Below are 23,743 nucleotides of genomic sequence, written 5' to 3'. Positions count from 1 at the left end.
TTCTGGACTATTGTTTAATTTCTCTGAATCTCAGTTTCTTCCTCTGTGAAATAAAGATAATAATAGTACTTTAGAAAGTTGTGAGGATGAAATCAAATAAAGTACAAGTGCTGAGAAGCTCACCTGATAAAGTAAGTGGTCAAGAAATGTTCCCTAATTTTGAATGGACTATGATCTCACTTCCATACAAACTAAGTAAATCTTTTCCAAGCTCTCTGGACCACTCAGAGCCTCATATTCTTGTTTGGAAAAATGAAGCTTTGACCAAATGTTTATGCTTCTTTTCTCATTTAGTGTTACCCCTGCACAAAGAGGAAGAGAAAAGGTAAAAGCACATTTTTTTTTTTTTTGTACCAGGGATGTTTTTTTGGTATCCTGGATTGAGCCCAAGAGTGCTCAAATACTGAGCCACATCCCCAGCCCTTTGTAAAAATACCTTATTTAGACACAGGGTGTTGCTGAGTTCCTTAGGGCCTTACTAAGTTGCTGAAGTTGGCTTTGAACTCTCAATCCTCCTGCCTCAGACTCCTGAACTGCTGGGACTATAGGCAATGCACCACCACACCCAGTCAAAAGTACATTTGTACTTTGTGCTGCTTTGTATAGACCAGGGATTGGCCAAGTGCTGCCAGCTTTGACTGCTGCAGGTCCTTCTGTCCTTACCCACTTCTTTACCACTCATTGTGGCAGAAGTGAGTTGTTTGCATACAGCCAACAAAAGCTAAAATAAAAGATTTAATGTCTGGTTCTTTAAGAAAAAAAATGTTGACTTCTGGCCACAGACAAAGAATAAAAAGGGTGGATTCTGAGTTGCATCAGTTGTATTTATTCTGAAGTGCTCATGATATCTTTATGGTTTAATGCTTTCATATAAATCTTTGCTTCTATCTGCTCAAAGCCAAGGTGTGTCAGATTTTATTTGCTAATGTTGGATCTAAATGTCTCTTGGACATTTCTTGAGAATTTCCTGTCTGGAAGAAAATGTTCTATAAGAAGTGTATTTTGGGGTAACTTTCATGTATAAACAGGCAATGACTTTAGTGGTCATTTTTGTACCTTTAGTATTTATAGATTCATTGAATTAGGTCTTTACACATTTTTAAAACTGACTTGGTAATTTGATTGGTTTATTAGTTTAAATTTTCCTGACCTTCTCTATAACAGGATATTATTAGTATTAGGATTGTTGAAAGTCAAAGTTTGTTTTTGTAGATGACATCTGGATGTGTAAACACCTATCATTTTTTTTCCTTAATGAAACATATATTAAGTACAGAAACTGGAAAATAAAAGGTAAACCAACCATAAAAAATTAAAAACATATAAAAATATTAAAAGAGCACAAGATAAATAAAATTTAAAAAAAGTATTCTCAGTGATTGCAAGAACTTCTCTTGAGCCTACAGAATGCTAGAAAATCTTGCCATCTACACCTTGGATAAAATATTGATCTCCAGGCTATATAAAAAACTCAGAATACTTAATGTCAAAAAACCAAATAACCCAATTAATAAATGGGCAAAAAAACTGAACATACACTTCATAGACGAAGTACAATTTGTCAACAAATATATGAAAAAATGTTCAACATTTCTAGCAATTAGAGAAATGCAAATTAAAGCTACACTGAGTTTTCATCTCAGTTCAATCAGAAAGACAATTATCAAGAATACAAGTAACAACAAGTGTTAGTGAGGACGTGGGGAAAAAACACTCATACATTTTTGTTGGGACTGCAAATTGATGCAAACACTCTGGAAAGCAGTATGGAGATTCCTCAGAAAACTTGGACTGGAACCACCATTTGACAAAGTTATCCCACTTCTCTATATATACCCAAAGAACTTAAAAACAGCTTACAACAGTGACATAGACACATCAATGTTTATAGCATCTCAATTCATGATAGCTAAGCTATGGAACCAACATAAACTAAACAGCAGATTAATGGATAAAGAATATGTGGTATATATACACAATGGATTATTACTCAGCCATAAAAAAGAATGAGTTGATGATATCTATCAGAAAATGGATGGATCTGGAGACTATTAAGTGAAATAATCCAATCCCCCCAAAACCAAAGGTCTAATGTTCTCTTTGATGTGTGGATGCTAACACACAACAAGTTCAGGGAGGGGAAGAATGGAAGTTCAGTAGATTAGACAACGGAAAATGAAGGAAATGGAGTGGAGGAAAGGAATAGGAAAGACAGTGGAATGATTCTGACATAACTTTCCTATGTACCTATATAAATATACCACAGTGAATCTTCACATCATGTACAACCACAAGATGGAGATCCTAATTAGAATAAGATGTACTCCATATTTGTACAAGCAAGTCAAATTATACTCTACTATCATATATAACTAAAATAAAAATAAAAAATTTTTTTTATCTGTTTCTCCTTCTCAAACATACAAATTATTGAAGTCACCTATTTTTAATAACTTGCAGTTAAATTGACATGGTTAAAAGATGAATGGGGGGAGTTGCTGTAAAACTAAAACAATAATAGGATGTACCAATCTTAAATTATTTAAAAATCACTGTTTTCAGGGACACCATGAAAATCATCACCAATTTTGTTACAGTAAAGGATAATCTATTCATTTACAATAATATTTGGAAATAAAAACTTTTCTAGAATATCTTGCTTTCTTCTGGTGGATTTATCTTTTGATTGCACAAAGTCAAGGCCTTTGAAGACAATTTGAAATGAATTGTGAGGAGGAGCATGAAAGGTCATTTTCTCCATGTGTCATATGGTGACACAAAGGAGTTTAATTTCTTAGAACTGGGTAGGTCAGGCCCACTAAGGATTCAAGGATAAGTAAGATTGGAGTTTTGCCTTCTAGTTGCTTATGTCCTGATAGGGGAGACAGACACAGGTAGAGCTCTGTGTGTATGCAAATTTGACATATATATATATATATATATTTGTATATGATACATATGATATTAATATAACAAATATACAATATATAGTTATATATGCATAAGTATCTATTATATATGTGCAAATAAAGTATATATATGAGTGTATATACATGGAGATAGGTATGTATGTGGATATATATAGGTAATATATATGATTTAAATAGTATGTTCCTCCAAGATTCAGCTGCAAACAGATTTTACATGATCATTGAAATCAATACTCAATCCAGTGATCATTAGAAAGCATTCCTATTGGAAATAGAGTTGTGGCTCAGCAGTAGAGTGCTTGCCTTGCACGCACAAGACCCTGGGTTCAATCCTCAGCACCACATAAAAATAAATAAGTAAAATAAAGGTATTGTGTCCAGCTACAACTAGAAAATAAATATTAAAAAAGAAAAAATTCCTGTTGAATTAATAATACTGTTTATCAATCATGAGGGAAGGTAAAGAATGACTATAAAAACTGCATGTATTTCTAGCATTTGTTTATTTTTATTTTACTTTTGCCAGGCTAGGGATTGGACCCAGGACTTTGTACATGACAGGCAAATGCTATAATACTGAGCTACATGTCCAGCCCCTTACATGGTTTTAAATCTAAAATTTTAGATGCAGTCCTAAATATGTTGCCTATTTTTAACTTAATGAAGGTGGTAAGACTCTAGAATTTTTGTATTTCTCTAGTAAATCAACATGTTGTATGCATTTGAACTTCAATGAAATACTTAGCTTTTTAAATTGTAAAAATAGATGAAGTGATAAAGAACTAGGAAATATTGTGAAAGTATGATACGTGTGGTAGACTAGATAATGCACTTCTCCCACCCACCCCACAAAATATGCCCACAATCCTGATCCCCATAACCTGTGAATATGTTATCTTTCTTGCCAAAGGGATTTGCAGATGTGATTAAATTTAGAATATTGAGATGAGGAGATTATTCTGGATTTTCCGTTGGGCCCAATTTAACCATAAGTGTCATCACAGGAGGGAGTCAGCAGGATCAGTCAGCAGAGGGTGGAATGATGCAGGAAGGAGCCATGCCCAAGGGATGTACGTGGCCTCTAGAAGGTGGAAAAGACAAGGAGACACATTCTTCCCTCGGTGTGTCTCCAGAGGAATCTTATCCTGCCGAGACCTTGACTTTAACCCACTGCAACTAATTTTAGACTTTTGACCTCTAGAGTTCTAAGATAATAAAGTGTGTTTCTGTAAACCCCTAAATTTGTGGTAATTTGTTACAGAAATAATAAGAAACTAATGCAATAGCGAATTATGAGAAGAGATAAAATAGATTTCAAGAAAAAAGTGAAACTGCCATTATGGGTATAGGAACAATGAAGAAAGAGGAGACACACTGGTTCTAAGAAGAAAAAAATAACAAGCCAATCAAATAGAAGGGCATGTGAATAACATCAAGTTATCCTCTAAGAGAAATGAATGATGTGATGCTACAGTGAATGCTCCACTCCACACCAGCACCTCTCATTATAGGGTTTAAAATCCCTGCTCAGTGGAAAGATCATGATTAGCCTTTTGCAAAACCATCTATAGTCCCAGGGTCTGACTCTGGAGAAGCTCTTCATACATCTTTTAAGATCATCATTTAGACAACTAATGTTGTGCATGAATGATGTTGTAAGAGACTGCTGAACACAGTAAATGTATGTGAAGAGTGGGATTAATAATTGTGTTTTATGTTCTTTATCTCAGGTGCACTTTATCTGTGAATAAATAAGATGCATTATAGTTTGCTAAAGACTTTCAGGTGGCTCCTTACAAAGTTGCCAGCTCTATTCTAAGTGCTTTCTCTGTATTAACATTTGACCCTACAGTGGTCTTTGTTGGAGACACCTGAGTCTGTTCTTAAGCACTGGTTATAACTGCCACTATCATTAAAGTCTTCTACAATTTCTTATGCTGGGTACAACTAGTTTATCATATAATCCACTTAACTACTATAGTGGAAGAATATCCTGAGCTCCCTTGGAGCAGAGTAAGGGGTAACTACCTGTGTTTGGGAATAGTAGGAGAATTTCTGTGAAGCACATTATGTGTTTGCTGGCCTTAAGGGAGAATAAAGACCATCACATACACAATAATCAAGGGTACTTTAGATAATAGGAATAGCATAAGGATAGACATTAAAAGCTTGAAGTATTATAACGCATTTGGGCAACAACTAGGATTTGTGGCTACGATGTGGCTACAACTTAAGATACATTGGGGAACGTGGTGGGAAATGAGCCTGGAACAGTAGGAAGTGACTTTGAAAGTGCAAAGACCATATTTCTGCATTTCCTGTCTCCCCTATTCAATATGGTGTTTGCCATGTGACTAGTGCAACTGAAGAGCTGAATTTTAAATTTACTTAATTTTAAATTGATTTAATTTTAATCAATTAAAAATTAAAGAGCAACATGTGGTCAGTGGCTGCTTCATTGGAAAATACAGTCATATATGAAATGAAGGTACTGGAAATTTTATGGGGCATGGAGAACTTATAATAGGTTTGATGTTGGGGACTGGCGTGATTTGCATCTTAGGGAATGGTGTTTTTTTTTACCAGGGGGAAACTTGCAATTGAATCAGCCCACTTCTCAGGATTCCAGAGCTCAGGGGAAAGCATGCACACAAAAACTATGAAAAATTTATAGTATGGTATAAGTAAGCAGCTGGTAAAGGATCCCAGTTATGAATTGAGTCAGGAGCATGGGAGATTCATTGAGTTGCTCTTGGGTCCCCAGAGTTGTGCTGAATAACTAGTATTATTTTTGCAAAGAAACCATCAGGACTTGTTAATTTACATCCAAGAAAGCCTGGTGACACTATATTCTTTCCCATAGTCTCACGAATGTTTACACTGATCCCTGCATGCTGAGAAGACCTGGAATTAGCCTGAGTCATTCTACTAAAATAAGGAATAAGCCTGCACAGCACTGACCTGAAACATACCGATTTGCCAGGTTTCTGTTCTCAGGACTAAAAGGCTCAGAGGTCACTCCAGATAATCTGGGCTAACTGGGCTGCACAAAATATCCACACAAGAGACACAAATACCTTTTTCTTTGGGGTCACTGTGACGGCTCCTCTGACCTTAAGGGTCCGAAGAAAGAGAGAGAGTGAGAGCACGTGCTGACCCCTTTTATTGAGGGGAAGCTCATTTGAATATGAGGCAAGGGGTCAGGTTTCAGGGGGCTGAGTCTATCTTCATGATGTCCACTGTCAGCAGGTTGACTGGCACCTGGGTAGGCCACACCCAAGGGCACAGTAAGAGAAGGGGACACACACAAGGCACTTCCATGGAAGATTCTATCCTAAACAGGGCAAGGGGTTATATTACAAAGGAACAGGTGAGCATAGCTTCACCCATGGGGCTGTAGCAAGACACACCCATGCATGAGACACCGACCCTCGGACCCAAGAAGGGTGGGGAAAGCTCTGCCACATTTCTGTGACTGAGCGCCTCAGCACCCAGCCGGGGAGTGTAACTCAGTCACGGGTAAGGTTGATCTCACACACTGATTGATAGCTTTGTCTCAAAACCGTGTGCCCTAAGAGTTTCAGGGTGTTTTGTACAAGCAAATCAACATTGTTTATTGATAACTGAGCCTGTTTATTTGTATCTGGTGAGACCCTGGAAGGGCTGATTGTATAGCAGCATGTACTGTGGGCCCAGCGTGGTACAGGAAACACTAGCTGAGACCCCAGTTGGGTGTTCCTTTCACATTCAATGCTTTTCCACCTGAGAGAAAGTAGATCCTGAGAAGAACTTGGTAAAGAGAAGACAGTTGGTGCCTACAGGTAGCCTCTCAGACCCCTTACTGTAAGATGGCTGTTAGTTGCAATACCTAGCTTTTCTTTAATGAGATTGCACATTGTATCCTTTCCTGTAATAAACTGTAGGCTTCTAAGTATCATTTTGGGTTCTGTGGGTCTTCCCTCCTAACTGTTGTTAGTATGTTCCCATCTACTGAGGTTTCCAGAGTTCTCTCTCAATCTTACAACCCAGAGGAGCCTAATGGACTCTGCAGGTGATGCATTTGAACTGGGGATATCCATTAGCAGGTGACTGAAGTAATAGTTTCCTCAACATGATGATTAAAAAATAAAAGAAAGTTCCCTCTCAAGGTAGAAGGGCCTGAATCAGGCAGGTTTGGGGAGTCAAGTGGAAGGGGAGGTTGGACTGAGTAACGAGGTAGAATTAACAATGATGGTTCAGTGACCAATTAACTGGATGTGGTTTAAGCATAGGGAGTTTGAGGAAGGAGGCAATGACGATGAAGGTGACGAAGGTTTCAACCAAGGGCAATAAATCCAGCTGTGATAATTGTTATTTGAGCAATCTCTATAGAGAAATCTCCCCTTGTTCTAAAAGAACTGTGAGTTTTACAGGTGAGTTGAAGAGCTAATGTTACAGTGTTACATCCAGGGATATAAAACTTGATAAGGAAATCAGGTTTTATTAAAAAGACTTCTGGTGAACACTGAATACCCCTTGTGTATGCTCATTTGTTTATGATCGTTATTCTGACATTCAACCAACAAACACCAAGTACTATTTGGATCAAGAACTGTGCCATGTGATTGGCACAAAGGCAAATATGAAGGTCTCTGATCTCAAGGTACTTATTAGGTAATGCCACTAAATATTTGACAATAAAGAGACAGGTGTAAAGTGGAAGAGTTTACTGTATATTGGGGAAATTCAGAAGTCATGAAATTGTGAAATAACAACTTGAGTTTTAAAATGAAATTTTAATTATAAAAACGATTTACCATTCTAAGTCTTTCGGTTGAAGAAAAAGCATTTTTTTTTCCCTTCCAGTCCCCATGGAATTATTTATTTCAGCCTGAAGTTAGGAAAATCCCACTATTTTGCAGTATAGCTCTGATTGTCCTCAGAATCCCATAAGAATGGGAAAATCCATCCACAACACTCTAAGGAACAGGATTTCAGAGTCTGCCAAATTGCTGCTTTTGGTGGACACAGGAATGGAGGAAGGAATGTAGCAAAACTTTCTTTTTTTTTTTTTTATTAGTTGCTCATGACAATACAATGATCTTGACATATCATACATTTGAATCAAAGGGATTCTCCACTTGAGAGAGTATGGCTGCTGATCTCCATTACCCACTTGTATCTCTGCTCTTCTTTCTCTCACTAACTGGACCAGTTATGCCTCAGCTGAAACCAGATCTATATTCACTAGGAAGCAGAACTCTGTTAATTGTTTAGAGCTTGAAGAAGAGTCAGAAAGCATCAGAAACTCAGGACTGCATTCTCCTGATTCTTTCTGGTGTTAAAAGACTGACATTGTCATTGTGATATGTCCAGTTGGTGGATGGTTATGATTAATCTCACTGCACTAAAAAGGACATGGGCATAAAGCTTAAGTGACTTGCTCACCATGAATAGTGAGTCTGTATGGGCCACTGAACCCAGGCTCCCATGGGATAGGTGCTGTGTTTTTCATTGTTCTGTGTTACTCTGGTGCCCTCAAAGTCTACTAGGCAATGCCAGGTCTTGTAGCACAGCAGTGATAGATGAATTCTGGCATCTCTCTACTCCCAGACAAAGAGAAATTGGCTCCGTAATTTCCACCCTAATGACATCTCCTTTGTTTTAAAAAGCACACAACCTTTATTTCTTCCATCTGGAAGGAAAATGAGGAACCCTCTACTTTTTAACTCCCCAAAGCCTGGAAACCATAGACTAGATACTTTTGAGATTCTGACTTCTTTTGTATGATTTGCACTTTCACTATCAGTTTTAGAATCTTTCTGGGGTGAAGAGGTAACAATCATTTGATAACTATTAAATTATGAAAATTTCCTAGAATAATGCTTGGCACATAAAAGTGCTATGTCAATGCTTGCTCTTGACATTACTATGTAGTAATAAGTGCTCATTTTGATTGGTTATTTCAATGGATAAAACACATAAACCAAGCAATGCAGCATTATAATGTCTTAATTTTATAAGACAGAGTCAGAAAACACTCCCTTAGCTAAGACCTGCAGTGGACAATACTAATTAACCCCTGCACACCGTGGGGTCCAAATGGGCCTTGCAAAGTTCACTATATCCCCCTAGGTAGCTACCCACCAATCAGCTAGCATTTGTACCTGAGATAAGACCATTTGCCCTCCCCACTGAGCTGGTGTTCTAAGAACCCTCCAGAGCTCTGACAGTCACAGTGAAAGAGGCGTAGCTGAGTTATTCTAAGCATGCCCAAGCCTTCCCAGCTTAAGGCCACAGTGAAACCAAGGCCAAGCCTATTTGGCCATGTCCACACCCAAACACATTCTTGATTTGACCACTTCATTCTTTGAGATTCTTGACTTTAGACAGCAGTCTTTGGCTGAATATGTGTTCAGCATGAAGATATCTGAATTTTGCTCAAGTGTTTAGAATAAGCCCTTTCTGAATCAGAGACTTGGTTCTAAATGAAAAGACTGGTTTGGCTTGGTGGTATAGGTGTCCTTGTATATAAAGTTAGTAAGAGAAACCCTTAGTTACATGCAAAAATAATTTCTTGCAAGTTCAAAAGTCTTAAGCGTACCTTGGACTTCATTATTAGGTAAAAGAAAAACCCTATATTTCTGGTTCCGTATTTTATGAAGGACAAAAACATGTATTTAAACATTGTATAATATAAGTGATAGCTTGCCCCTACAAGATAGCTCTTAAACTGTTTAGCCCTATAATTTAAACTAAGTTCTAATGCTGAATATAACTTTTAGTTTATTTTTTAAGTTGAGCTAGTGACATCTTTATTTTTCAACTTACTTCTAATATTAATATCCAACCCCAACCCAATAGACATTTAAAATGTGTTATAGAAATTTAGAAATATTTTTTAAAAAATATTGCCTGTATATAAAATTCCATCAAAGGGCCACAGAGCCAGCAACTTCCCAGTTTCTGTTCCTACTGCTGTTGCCTTGCCTTCCCATCTGGACATTTCTACATCTTGTTATGGTCAGTGCTGCAGGTGTAGCTCAGGTGAGCTGAAGCTTTCAGGAACAATCTTACAGAGAGGATTTGGTTAATTGTTGGTTTGGCTGATGAATAAGGATGACCCAGGAAACTCTAATGACCAAGCATCTCTGGCAATGTTCCAGATGTACTGAGTTTCTTTAAGGCCTCCTTGGCTATTGTGAAAGGTATATTTCAGAGCCTATTAATGAAGCCCCCACCCACGATGGCTTTTCTGTATTATTCCTCCCTCATGCTGCCCCCAGCTGTGAAAGAAGGTTCAACCATCTTTTTGACATTTTCCTTTAACATATGTAAAATAAGGATCAGACTTTTTACATGTCAGTATGTATTTTTCCTCTGATGGTTCTACAGAATGTTCCATGTACAGAATTTGTGCAACTGATTCATTCCGTATCTCTGATCCCAGAGTTGCTGGATTCCCGAGGACTTTCCTTTCCTAATCAAGTAGCATACTCCCTGTGTGGGTCTGTCCCACACTCCAGGCACTAGGGGCAAATAGGGATCCCTTCTACAGAGTCTTTGTTTTGCTTTTTAACATGGAATTGAGAATAGTTGCATGCTGTGCAGCAACTATGCTAGTGAAATTGTTGTATTTTTGACATCAGTTAAAAAGGTGATAACAGGAGCATTTTGAGCATAACATGGCCACAAATTATATGGAGAATTCACCACACAAAGACAGTAGTCCGGGAGTGAGACTGTTTTAATTGAACTGGTATTTGTACAAGGCGACACCCTCTCTTTCATACCACCCACCTCCTCCCTGAGTGACTCAGCGCCAGGAGAGAAGTTTCAGACTGTTCATTAATTCAGTCAGGTAGAGGTAGGAACTGCACTGAGAAACTCCAGGCAGATCTGCTGGGGAATCACTGCAGGCTGGTTAGGTAGAGTCCTGGTTTTCTGCTCAAGAGGTAAGTTGAATTATATTTGCAACACAAATACACCTGCTTTACTTTATGCACATAACTTTCTCTGTTTTCTTTCCAAATGATTAAAATTAGGACTGTCTGTATTATCTTTGTATTTTTTTTTTCAGTTAAATTTTGACAGCTTCTAATGGGTATTGTGTTTGTCAATAGCTCTGCTCTTCCTGGTTGTGCTTCCAGATCGCATAGCTTTGAACTTGGCAATTATATGTATTATGGGCTTCACAGAAATGAGAGCTTTTCAAGTTTCCCATGTGTTATCTGTCAGCTGGTGAATCCTCTCACACTCAAGCATCATGAATGCTTCAGTAAGGGACCAGCACTCTTTGGTCTATTTTCTCAAGTGACTGTAAAAGCAATTTTTTAAAAAAATCTTCCTGTTTTCATAAATGATTTTTTTCATGAAATAGCAAACTATTTCATTAGTTTTCATATTGTTTTGCAGCTCATAAGGCATATTTGTTTTTTTCTTGACTGCTAAAAGCACTGCACATTGCTGAGCTGTGAGAGATGCCAAAACCACATTCCCTCCACCCTATCTTCCCAAGGACTGAAGGCAGGGTAGGTGATTGATGCCAAAACCACAGTCCCTCCACCCTATCTTCCCAAAGACTGAAGGCCAGGTGGGTGGGTGTGTGGGGGTGTGATTCTCCATAGGGATTTGTGTGCATTTGGCCAACTTCTCTAAGTTATATTCTGAATTCTAAACTAAAAGCTGATTAAGATATACTTAAGATATACAGGGGCAATTTTTCAACCTCTATTCTTATCCTAGTCCTGAGAAACCAGTTTGGAAAGCCTTTTGATAAGAATATAAAAGTTATTTTAACCAGGTTTTCTTTTATAAGTAATAGCTAAGCTGTCTTGTTTTACTGGTAGTTTTTTTTTTCTCACTATTTCCATTTATAATGCAGAGCTGTAGGGATCAAACAGTTTGTGACTAGCAGCCTCATGCCCTGCAGTGAGGCATTCCCCATTATAAGAACTAGAGTTTTCATTGCTTCCTACTGTTGCCCAAACCACCTGAAGTCTCAAGGGGTTTAGATATGTCAGTGCTAAGTTCCAGTGGTTTACTGGAGAATTTTATTACTTGGTTTTCCAACAGTTATAGTACTTAGAAAGCTAAAGTATAGCATTTGGGGAGTCTAATTTCATTTTTCATAAAATATAATTACATTAAACCTGGCTTTTGTTTCCATAGTTTATAACATAGATATGGCCTTTCTGATATTTGTTGTATTCCGGTGTCTAAAACATTAAAAAAATCAATTTGAGGAAACTAAGGTATGACAGTACTTAAAATTTTACCAAAACTTTTGGATGAATCTAAATATCAGTGCATATAGGTAACCCAGAGAAACATATCAGAAATCTATTTGTTGTTGTTGTTGTTTGTTTTTTGGTACTGGGGATTTAACTCGAGGTGCTTTACTACTGAGCCATATTCCCAGCACTTTTTATGTTTTATTTTGAGAAAGGGTCTAGCTACGTTGCATAAGGCCTCCCTAAGTTGCTGAGTCTGGCTTTGAACTTGCAATCCTCCTGCCTCAGCTTCCCAATTGCTGGGATTGCAGGTGTACTTCACTGCACCTGGCTCAGATCTGTATTCCTATTGAAATTTCAATTGCATATTAATCTTAGATTTAATTGACATAATCTTTTAAATTGGAACTGGGCAGAGATTCATTTAGTCTAACTCCTAAATTTTCTAGATGAGGGAAGCAAAGCATAAACTTGCCAGTCTCAGAGTATCAGAATCAGAATGTGAAGCTAGATCATCTGTCTTTTGTCTTAATGGGATTTTCTCAATAATTTTTCAAATATCTTCCATATAAAATATGTAGTAGCAATAAATGAGCTATACTCCATCTTTTATAAAAGGACTACAAATGATTTGGAAAAAAGAATTTCCTTACCCAGCACTATGTGAAAATGTTATTACCGTATGTATGGTATGGTCATAGGATACATTTCTCACTTGCTTGTGGAGTTAGTCTTTTTATTTAGTATGTCCAATGGCCTCTGGGTCAGAAGACAGTCTGGAAGTTGTGTGTAGGTGTGGGATATGCAACTTGGGAACATCTTCACCTTAGCTACCATTGTTTACCTGGCTGCCCTCTCTAACTCTCAGATGTTGACTGAAATACCTGAGGATTCATATTACTGGGGACTTTGTAAACAAAATGAAGAGGGTACGTTTTAAACGACTGAACTCATACCATGGAATGAACTGCTATAATTTACCAAGCAGTCAACCTGAGAAAACATTAATTACTTCACTGCTAGCATCTGTTATGATTGAGGCATTACCTCTGAGCATTCTTAGGTGTGAGGTGCTAGAATCCTGGGTCCAGCAGTCAAAGAGAAATCTCTTTTGGTTCCACATAGCTTCTCTTTTGCCATTATCCTGCTTCTAGGCCATTTATTGATCTTTTTTAAAAAATATTTTTATGAGTGGTTGATGAATTTTATTTATTTTTTATTTGTATGTGGTGCTGAGAATCGAACCTAGGGCATGACACATGCTAGGCAAGTGCTCTACCACTGAGCCACAACTCCAGCCCCGGTTATTGATCTTTCTCCATTTTTTCTTCCTGAGAAGTTTGAAATAAAGTTTTCATGAGTTAATTACTATGCCTCTATACAGGTATTCAGTGTTTCTAGTTTACTGATGCACAAATCCATGTGATTTTAGGATTTGGAAAATGATCTTTTTTAGATGCAGGCTTTGCCAAAGGAAAGCTTCATTTATTAGACTTGCATTTTATGTAAGTTGCTAAACTTTTTAAGGATTTGAATCATCCTTTCATTATGATCATTAATTGGAAGAGTGAATTTTATAGCTATCTGTTAAACACCAACTGTCTTACTTCTAGTCACAAAAACCAATAATCCTAAATGTTCATTGTAATTGTACACTTGAGACCTCTAAGAATCGAAATAATTTATTCTTTGCCTCTAGATCCAAATTTCCTCAACTCTAAAATGTTAGTAAGTCTCCTGTGTGTGGAACCTCTTGGGGAAGACAGTGAACTCTAGATAGTACTTTTCAACCAGGGGTGCGCATATTATAGGAGGTTGTAGCAGTGATCTAGAAAGTGCACAAAACTCACAGTAAGCAAGGTACTTCTCTGAATGGAGAGCTAATTTTCATCAAAAGGTTCTAGAGAAAATGATCCCTATGGCCCTGCCTTTTCCCTTTTGTCATCCGGGAGCTAATTGTGTATGAGTTCAGAGGGCATCTAGGTACAGAAAGCGCAGGAGACTGGACTCCAGTTAGACTTGATTTTAAATCTCCTGAAACCGGAAATAGCCCATGATGGAACTCAGGTGATAGGTAATTTATATTGGATTGCATTTTATTCATGAATAATAGTGTCTTTTGTAAAATTAAATTGATAATTGTCCCAGAGAGTAGGATACTATTCTAACAGAACATTGGCATTATTCTGTAGAACAGTTAAGGGCCATATATTAAAACCAAGAATCAACGGAGAGAAAAATTTGTGGTGGAAGGGGGTTATAAAGACTCAGAAAATTTGGAGCATACAGACATTGGGTAGCAAAAAGATTTCATTTGTGATGTATTCTGTATTATTTCACTATAAATTAAGTAAGATTCCCAAACATAGGCTGTGAGGCTACGTGAGGAAAGAAATAAACCATTTCTAACCATAGCAGCAGGATAAACAAATCTTTGCCTGCCTGGTAGATTTTTGGATTTCCTTCAATTGCTTCGTACTCAGTCTAAACATAGTCGTTTGGGTCTGGTGGGCCCATTTAAAATTTAACTTAAGGGGACTTATTAACATTTATATTTTATGAAACACATTTATACTTTATGAAACCTGGTTTGTTTTCACCTTACATAATATTTCATGTCCTTTAGTGGATAACTAGTTGTTGGATGATTTGTTTTGTCTTCTAAATGAGAGTGCTTCTGTTTATTGGTCTATAATTATCAGGTCCTCCTTATTCTTCTATTGAAAATGGTTTGTAGCATATGTCCTTTTCCACTTCAAGGCATTTCCCCTGTTTCAGTGATTTCTGGGAAATAAGAGCTCAGGACTTTTTCATACATGAAGATGAATTCCACTTGGCCCATTTACCCCTTGTAAAATGAGGGTAATGGACATGTTTGCTCTATTTCTTTCCTCATTCTACTTTGCATTACTGTGGACATTTTCCCTAAGCAACTACTCACATTTCTTTCCATAAAGATAACAATTGCCATAAATGTCTTAGAAGCTTGATAAATTGATGGGAAGATTTTGGAGAAAGGAAAGATCCAATTGTCAGAAAATTTGGAGCATACAGACATTGGGTATGCTCATTCTATGCTGATCTCATGATGCTTTCATAAAACAATCAAAGAAAATCCTCTCTGGGTCTAGCTTCATCACAGTGCTGTCCTGCAAAGGGACTGTTCTTCTTTTCACCATTTATTTTAGCCCAGTAACTTTCCACCTGTTGGTGCCCTTTTGTTTCCCAGGCTTCTGAGACAGGTACTTCGGTGTCAGTCTGATTTGAATTTGAATCTCAACTGTGCAATTCAGTAGTTATGTAGCCTCAGGCAAACTACTCAGCCTGAGATTCCTATCTAGAAAAATATTTTTAAAAGTAGTTTTTCCCACTGCCCACTTGACTAACTCCAGTCCTAACTTCCTATAAAATGTCTCTAACTTTGTTGCAATAATTTGTCTTAAGGTTTTATTTAGGTTTGCAACAAGGATAATAATAGCAATAACCTGAAAATGTTATATGAAGCATAAATGAAATTATATATAAATACATAATACACATAAGTGTTTTATATATATACATACATATATCTCCGAATTACCCCAAGACACAAGATATCAGCAGTCAGAGTTGAGTTCCTTTTATTGTTTTTTCTCACCTTCCCTTATCCTCTGTTCATCTATTCTTGCTACAGGTTTTTTCTATTCCTCTTTGCTTTTTCTGTGTTCTCTTCTTTATGGGCCCCTCTCCACCCATTCCAGTTTCTTTGCTCTCAGCAATCTATTTAAAGAGAAAGTTTGCAGGAAGAAGTAAAGATATTTTTAGGTAAGCCAAGTGGCATTTTGTCCTTGGGTATGAAGGGAAGAGTGAGAAAAAAAAAAAAAAAAAAAAAAACCAACTTTCTTTTGAGAAGACCCAGACAATGAAGAGAATGGTAGCTGAGCTGGGACCCATAGAATTCTTGGTGTTGGAACAGGATAGGGGCTGGAACTGGTCTTGGGGAGGAGTGAGTTACCTGAAGATTCCTGGGAAGTGCCTTGATTAAAAAGAGAAAACACTAGGCAGCCTGGACCCATGCCTGTAATCCCAGTGGCTCAGGAGGCTGAGGAAGGAGGATTGAGAGTTCAAAGCCAGCCTCAGCAAAAGCAAGGCGCTAAGCAACTCAGTGAGATCCTGTCTCTAAATAAATTGAAAGGGGCTGGGGATGTGGCTCAAGCGGTAGCGCGCTTGCCTGGCATGCGTGCGGCCCGGGGTCGATCCTCAGCACCACATACCAACAAAGATGTTGTGTCCGCCGAAAACTAAAAATAAATACTAAAAAATCAAAAAATAAACAAATAAATAAATTACAAAATAGGGCTTGGGATGTGGCTTTGTGGTAGAGTGCCCCTGAGTTCAATCCCAGGCTAAAAAAAAAAAAAAAAAGGAAGAAAATACCGGGCTGGCGGTGGGAGGTGGGAGGTGTTGCTCCCTGGTCAAGCATTTCCCAAGCATGTGTGAGGGCTGAGTTTGATCCCCAGCACTGCAAAGGAAAGGAAAGGAAAGGGAAAAAAGGAAAGAGAGAAAAAACACTAAAGGAAATCGAGAAAGGCCATAAACGAGGTGAGAAGATGAAAAGAAGGCAAATTTTTAAAGTAGTGGACAAATGGCATATCATTATATTTTATTTCTCATTTAGTTTATGTCAAGGAATGGCACAGGTCTGGGAATGAACAGGAAACATTATCTAGCTATCCAGTGGGAGATAGATCCCTCCAGGAAGGAGTGAGGTCACAGTGTGAGACCACCCCTGGCGTTAGAGTGGCAGCATAATGCTCCCCCATTATGCCCCATCTTTTAGAACATCAAGACATTTCTCTATGCCTGGTATTAGCCTACCACATGACACTTTAAGTTACATGTAAGATCACTTACTGAACAGAGCCCTGGCATCATAGTCATATAGACTTAATTACAGTTCCTGGGTTTGCCACTTACTGTGTGATTTGTGCAGGTTATTTAAGTTTTGGGCTCCTGTAATTAGAGATAATAGTACTCATTTGGAAGAATTAAATAAGATCATGTGCATGAAGCATGTGGCACTGTGAAGGGTACATGGTAGGCACTCAGTAAGTGATCCTTCTTGTTAAGAACATCGATCTTGTAGACATGTAGTAATAGATAATGCTTTACTAATACAAGAAACACAAATATCTTTTGTAGGCCTCATCAGCATTTACCTCTTCTCTTTGCTCCACCATGGCTTAGTATCATGTAGGAAAACTTTTAGGCTTGAGTAATAAAAAAAAATGGAAAAGCCATCTATTGAAAACATTAGGAGGTTTACCTTTCTCTTGGAAGGAAAAGTCCAAAGATAGATTATGCAGGGCAAATGTGGCAGTTTTATGAGATTGTCAAAGAACTGGGCTCCTTCTGACTCTCGGCTCTGCCCTTCTTACTGTGTGACTGTATGGTCATCCGTGGTTCATACGGTCCAAGATGGCTACTTCTGCCTTCAGCTCCACATCTTAGTTCAGACAAGAGGAGTCATGATATACAAAAGGCCAAACTCTTCCCACGGACATGTTCTTCAGCCTTAAGAGCCAGAGCTGTAACACTGTTTACAGCTTCAAGTGAGGCTGAGAAATGCCATTTCATCTGTGGGTAAAGAAGGGGAGACTGGATATCAGATAGGTACCCTAAAGATGCCATGCATCCCGGCTTGACAACTTCCCCTTCGCCTGTGCCTGGGTCTGTCCTTCTTGCTGTCTACTATTTGAACACAACTCCTCTAATAGCCTCCGAAATTTCAAGGCAAATTTTTTTTAAAAGTAACATTTGTAATTTAGAAGAAGGAAGCATAGCATTCTGGAGACATTCTAAATATAACAATCATGAGTTACTTTAAAATCTAGAGTGATGATTATTAACCTTGTTGAGTGGAAAGTTTCTTTTAAAAATAAAATAAATTATGAGGTCTCACATATGAGACTAATTATAAGTAACTTACTAGTTGACAAAAAGTTATCCTTGATTTAGTAATTTTCATTCCACTAATAATACTGCTTGTACACTGAGAGCAGAAGGATTTCTAGCAGACTTTTTGCAGTAACTCAGTGTTTCTGCCCTCCATCCATGCCTCCATCCCCTGCCCATCTAGATGTTTGCAGCCAGGATTAGGGTACCAAGCTTGGTTGGGTAAGACCTTGATGGATTCCCAGATTGTCAGCACTTTTAACAGAGAGATGAATGGAGAACAGCAAGAATTGCCTCTTTGTTTTATATTCAGGGCTGGCTTCAGTCAGATCCAACATCCTGCTAGAGGTTCTGATATTCTCATGCCTTTAATAGCAAGGTAATCTCAATATGGTCTGGTTAAATGAGAGAGAGAGAGAGAGAGAGAGAGAGAGAGAGAGGGAGAGAGAGAGAGAGAGAGAACATCTGAACAAGCTTATGCCATTATCCTATTTTTCTCTCTGCTAGTGACTATCCACAGGTATTCAATAATCATCTGCTCCACCCCAGAAGTTCTGGGATATTCTCCAGGAGTAGTGTCCAGCAAGCCTGCTTGCTTTCTCCGGGACACTCCAGGGTTTACCCTGTTGCCTCTTCTATGGTGTGCATCACTCTGCCCAAAACCCCATGTGGATATTGTTCTTGGGATTTTCCTTGGTCCCTTACTCATATCCCACGTCAATCCTCCCCACAACCTAATCTTCTGCTGCCCCTTTAAGGTCTGCTAGGGAAGAAGGAAAGTTAAGATAGTCATAATGGTTTAGATGATTTTCTAGTGATTTATAATTTACAAAATATTATCTCATTTAGCTTCCATAACAATCTTTTTTTTCCCTTTAATTGTAGGTGGACACAATACCTTTTTTTATTTTTACGTGGTGCTGAGGATCGAACCTACTTCCTCATTCACACTAGGCAAGCCCTCTACCCCTGAGCCACAACCCCAGCCCCATAACAATCTTTTAAGGTTAACATAACCCCCACTTTGTAGAGGCAGAAAGGAAAAATGGGTTCACGTAGCTGATGAGTGGCCAGGCTGGGAGCTGTCTGGCTGAAGGTCATCATTCCCCCAACCCCACCCCAAGCCATCACTAACACCTTAACAGATTACCCTCCCCCCTCAAAGGACACCTCATTCCCTGTCCAGGCATTTTACCTCAGACTGGCTGGAAGTCAGAAGGATTTCAAGAAAATGAAGGTCAGATAAATATTAAGGGTGTGAGGGAGATGGAAAGTTCTGGGGCATAAAGGGAAGCTAAAGATAGGATCAAAGGGGAAGAAGAGTGTGTTGGCATTGAGATATGTGAAGTCTGTGTAAGATGCAGTCGGCATCTTTACCCCTCTACAAGAAGACAAGGCAACTTCCATATGCCCAAAGGGCATTGTTCAGGGAAGTTACAACAAATAGCATGAACAGAAGAACACAGTGTACTTAAGATGAGTTCGTGTGTCTCAATGAGTGTAATTACCTTTTCAATAAAATGAGTTTTAAGTTTATAGCTTTAGGGGCAGATTTTTATGTTGTATATTTATTTTTATAAATAAAATATTTATACATAATATGCATTTACTAAATGCATATATGTTAATTATTTTATTTAGGACATATGTGCTATAACTTATATAAATCCATATACGATATCTATTTTTAAGTAACATACACAACTAAAATAATTGAAAATGTACTACCCAATAGTTACATGGTTTTGTGACATGATCCACACCTGCTGTCAGTTTTTCTTTTTGTTTTTTCATATTACAAAATTCACCCTTCAGGGGCTGGGGATGTGGCTCAAGTGGTAGCGCGCTCACCTGGCATGCGTGTGGCCCAGGTTCGATCCTCAGCACCACATACAAACAAAGATGTTGTGTCCGCCGAAAACTAAAAAATAAATATTAAAAAATTCTCTCTCTCTCTCTCTCTCTCTCTCTCTCTCTCTCACTCTCACTCTCTCTTTAAAAAAAAATTCACCCTTCAGTGTATAAAATTCAGTGTTGTAAAAAATTTATTCACAAGGTTGTAGAACCAACATCATTAATTCCAGAAAAAAATTTTCATTAACTTTTAATGGTATATTATAATTAAACATAATAGTGGGATTCATTATGCCATATTCATACATGCATAAAATATAATTTGATCAGTCTCATTCCTCAGTGCCTCCCCTTTCCCTCCTCTCCTGCATCCTCTAACCTGTTTGCTCTACATTTTTACCCCCCAAAGAAACCTACCATTAACAGTCATTCTCCATTCTCCCCTTCCACTAACCCTTGACAAACACCAACCTACTTTCTTTATATGAATGTGACTATGCTGTATACTTCATAAAAGTAGAATCATATGACATGCCATCTTCTGTGTCTGGTATCTTTCATTTAGCCTAATGTTTCAAGCTTCATCCATGTCCTCTTTGAGTCAGTACTACATTCCTTTTTTATTGCTGAGTAATATTCAATTGTGTGGCTTTACCAAATTTTGTATTCATTCATCACGTGATAGGCATTTGGATTATTTCCACTTTGGGGCTACTGCTAATAATACTGCTGTGATTATTCATGTACAAGTTTTTGTGTGGAAATATTTATAATCAAGGTAAAATACAAAGAAAGTTGTTCTGGAGGATTTTTCTGCTGCAGTGATTCCTTGAGTGACTACCCTGAGTCTCCTGGTGCCATGCAACAGGGTCAAAGTTTATAGCACTTCCAAGGAGTGAGATATCAAAGGTCAGGCAGGACCCTGATGTTTATCATCTCTCTAATACCTGGGTACCCGTTTAGTCTTGAAGTGACTCATGATGAGCACTATTGCTGCTTGCTGAGATAAGGGTTGGCTTTGGTTTAGAAACCTAACTGCCTTTTAGCACCTTGAGCAAGTTACATACTGTCCCTGACCTTCAGATGTTTTGTTTGGGAGTTGGAGGTCATAATAGTGAGGTCACAGAGTTCATGTGAAAATGAGAGACGATGCCTGTGAGGGCCCCTATTCAAAGCAGGAACTCCACAAACAGCTATTTATGCTATTAATAATTGCCTTGTGAATAGGACAACTGAAGAAACAAAGGAAAGGGACAATATAGCACACAGAGCTCTGTGAGAAATTTTGCTATTTCAGAAATGTTTAAATCACATTTCTATAAGGACTGTATCAGTTTGCAAGAGCTGCTATAACAAAATACCACACATTGACTGGATGACTCAAACAATAGAAATTTGTCTAACAGTTCTGGAGCCTATAAATCCAAGATCAAGTTGTCAGTAGGTTTGGTTCCACCGAGATTTTTTTCCCTGGGGTTTCAGATGGCTGGTTCTTGCTGGGCCCTCACCTGACCTTTCCTCTGATGTCTCTTCCTGTGTCCAAATTATTATTCTTATAAAGTCATCAGTCAGATTGCATTAGCGTCCACCCCAAGGGCCTCATTCTAACTTACTTCTTTAAAGACACTATTTCCAAATACAATCACATTTTAAGGTTTTTAGATTTTGATACATGAATTTTGGAGGATGCTGTTCAGCCAATAAAAATCACTTAGTCAGCTCCTCCATTGTCAGACACTGGGAACAGAAGAGACTTAGATCCTGCCCACTGAAAACCTGGTCTCTTAGGAGAGACAGACAAATAAGGGGTAATTGTAAAACGCTTTTTCTCCAAATACCCTGGCCCCTGTCCCACGATTGGATTTGCAGTCTCTGCAAATTTATCATCCAATATACAGTCGACATTCTGGTTGCCTCAGAATTCTAGTTCAAACCTCTGAGAATGTTCTAGGTCTTCATCAGCTAAGAGGAATAGAATTTATCAGAGCCCATTAACAGCCGGAAACAGGTAGGTCAAGAAGCAGACTCAGACTGAGGCAAAATTCACCAATAGTTAAAGCGTGTTGGTCTTCAGCTGCCTCTTTACCTCCCCTTCCTGCCAAGGTCTCATCAACCTCCAAACCCAGCCAGGGCCACCCCACACCCCTTACATGTCCATATGCCCAAGTTCAAGTCTGTTCCTTGCCTTCCCACTCCCAACCCTCTCTCTCACATTTTTGCTTTCTGCTTTCCAAGGTGAGAGAGGCATGCAGTTAAGAATTATTGAGCACCTACTAGGTGCAATTATTGGGCAATAACTAGGTACTTTACATATGTCTCCACTTGGTCCTCATAATAGTTCTATTTCACTTCATTGTTTAGATGAGGGACTGAGCTAATAGTATTCCCAAGGTGACACAGTCAGAAAATAGGATCATTTAAATGCAGATCCTTCCAACTCCACTAAGACCGTTCAGCTCTCAGAAAATGAAGATGATTCAACCAACTGCTTGTCATACAATATTGGGGACACTAAACATCCCGGGCCTCATTTTTCTCTATTTGTAAAATAAGTTAATTGGAATAGATGAATTCTCAGGTCCTTACAGGGTACTTTATGTAACGTATGGATTGTACTGTATCATGTAGCTTTGTCATTGAAAAATATGCCTTAGTAATGAAATACTCACAGATTATTAATGTCATTGCTGTGCTTTCTCACATTCCCATTTTTCTTTTAGATCCTTACTGGAAGGCATCATGTCTGATTTTCCCATGAGAAAAAAGTCACCCACAGGAAATGGTAATTTAGACAATGTTTCCTTTGCTCAACAAAAACTCTAAAATCTAGGAAAAACAACTCATGGTTTTAAATATAGGTATTCAATGCTTGGAAGTAGCAGTCGAATCAGCTTTGCTGAATTTAAGCTTAAGAACAAGCAAGAGGGCGCTGAGGCTGTAGCTCAATGATAGAGCGCTTGCTTAGCTCGTGTGAGGCACTGGATTTGATCCTCAGCACCACATAAAAATAAATAAATAAAATAAGGGTATTATGTCCATCATAATAAAAAGTATATACATATAAGAATATGTATATTTTTGTATATATATACAAAAATGTATATTTATATTTGTATATATACAACTAAAAATATATACATATAAAAAAGAACAGGTGCTATAGTTTTTCATCATATAATTGTAATTTAAAGATTCTTTAAAAAAAAATGTCCTTCTTTGAGGGTGACATTTCTTCTGGTTCCCAGAAGTTCAAATAATCAAATTACATGTAATCAAATGCACCAGGACTTATGGATTTTAATTTACTGAGTCCTATAACAACAGTCTTGGGTGTACTTCGGAGACGTATTTCTTGTTGGGTCAAAACCCAACCCACTAAGCCCTGGCTTGGTTTATTCCTGGCTGGTGGTTCTACATTCCCAGGCGCTGGATGAGGCCTCGTGAGCTGCTCTGGCAGTTTCGCTTGGCACCTGAGCAGATTTATATGTTATCTTTGATGATGGGGTGTGGGATTTGTTCTTTCTTGCTGGGGAATCCTGCTTTGAAACAAGTACTGGACTTACCAGCTTAGAAAGTAATGCTGGCTGATCACGTGGGCTTCTTGAGATTTTCAGAGTAAACAAACCAATACTCAGCCTCACTCTGTCACCTAATTTTTCATGTTTCCACTGATAGATGTGAAGAGCACCACTGGGGGGACCACACCGAGGCAGCAGGGCTTTCACGAGATGAACAAAAGAAGGACTTTCTTACAGGACAGCAGCTGGATAAAGAAACGTCTGGAAGAAGAAAAGTAAGTGTAGGGATGTAGGA

General features: G+C 38.2%; 1 protein-coding gene across 9 annotated transcripts in view; it reads left to right on the top strand.

Moving 5' to 3' along the window:
• Nucleotides 1–23,743, top strand: part of Scel (sciellin) — a 156,965-nt gene that overhangs the window by 46,526 nt on the left and 86,696 nt on the right. For 7 of the 9 annotated variants that reach the window (XM_078015763.1, XM_078015765.1, XM_078015767.1 and 4 more), the window contains exons 1-3: nt 10,736–10,864; nt 22,651–22,712; nt 23,606–23,723. In XM_078015763.1, the coding sequence (XP_077871889.1) occupies nt 22,670–22,712; nt 23,606–23,723 (161 nt within the window). In that variant the 5' untranslated portion in view covers nt 10,736–10,864; nt 22,651–22,669. Of the gene's footprint in view, nt 1–10,735; nt 10,865–11,324; nt 11,441–22,650; nt 22,713–23,605; nt 23,724–23,743 lie in introns of those variants that run through there. The other 2 variants (XM_078015762.1, XM_078015761.1) reach the window with 2 other exon arrangements.

This window comes from Ictidomys tridecemlineatus, chromosome 6, assembly GCF_052094955.1.
Source record: "Ictidomys tridecemlineatus isolate mIctTri1 chromosome 6, mIctTri1.hap1, whole genome shotgun sequence".
Classification (NCBI taxonomy): domain Eukaryota; kingdom Metazoa; phylum Chordata; class Mammalia; order Rodentia; family Sciuridae; genus Ictidomys; species Ictidomys tridecemlineatus.
Note: the sequence above shows the minus strand (reverse complement) of the source record. Positions and strands in the feature narration are given on the sequence as shown.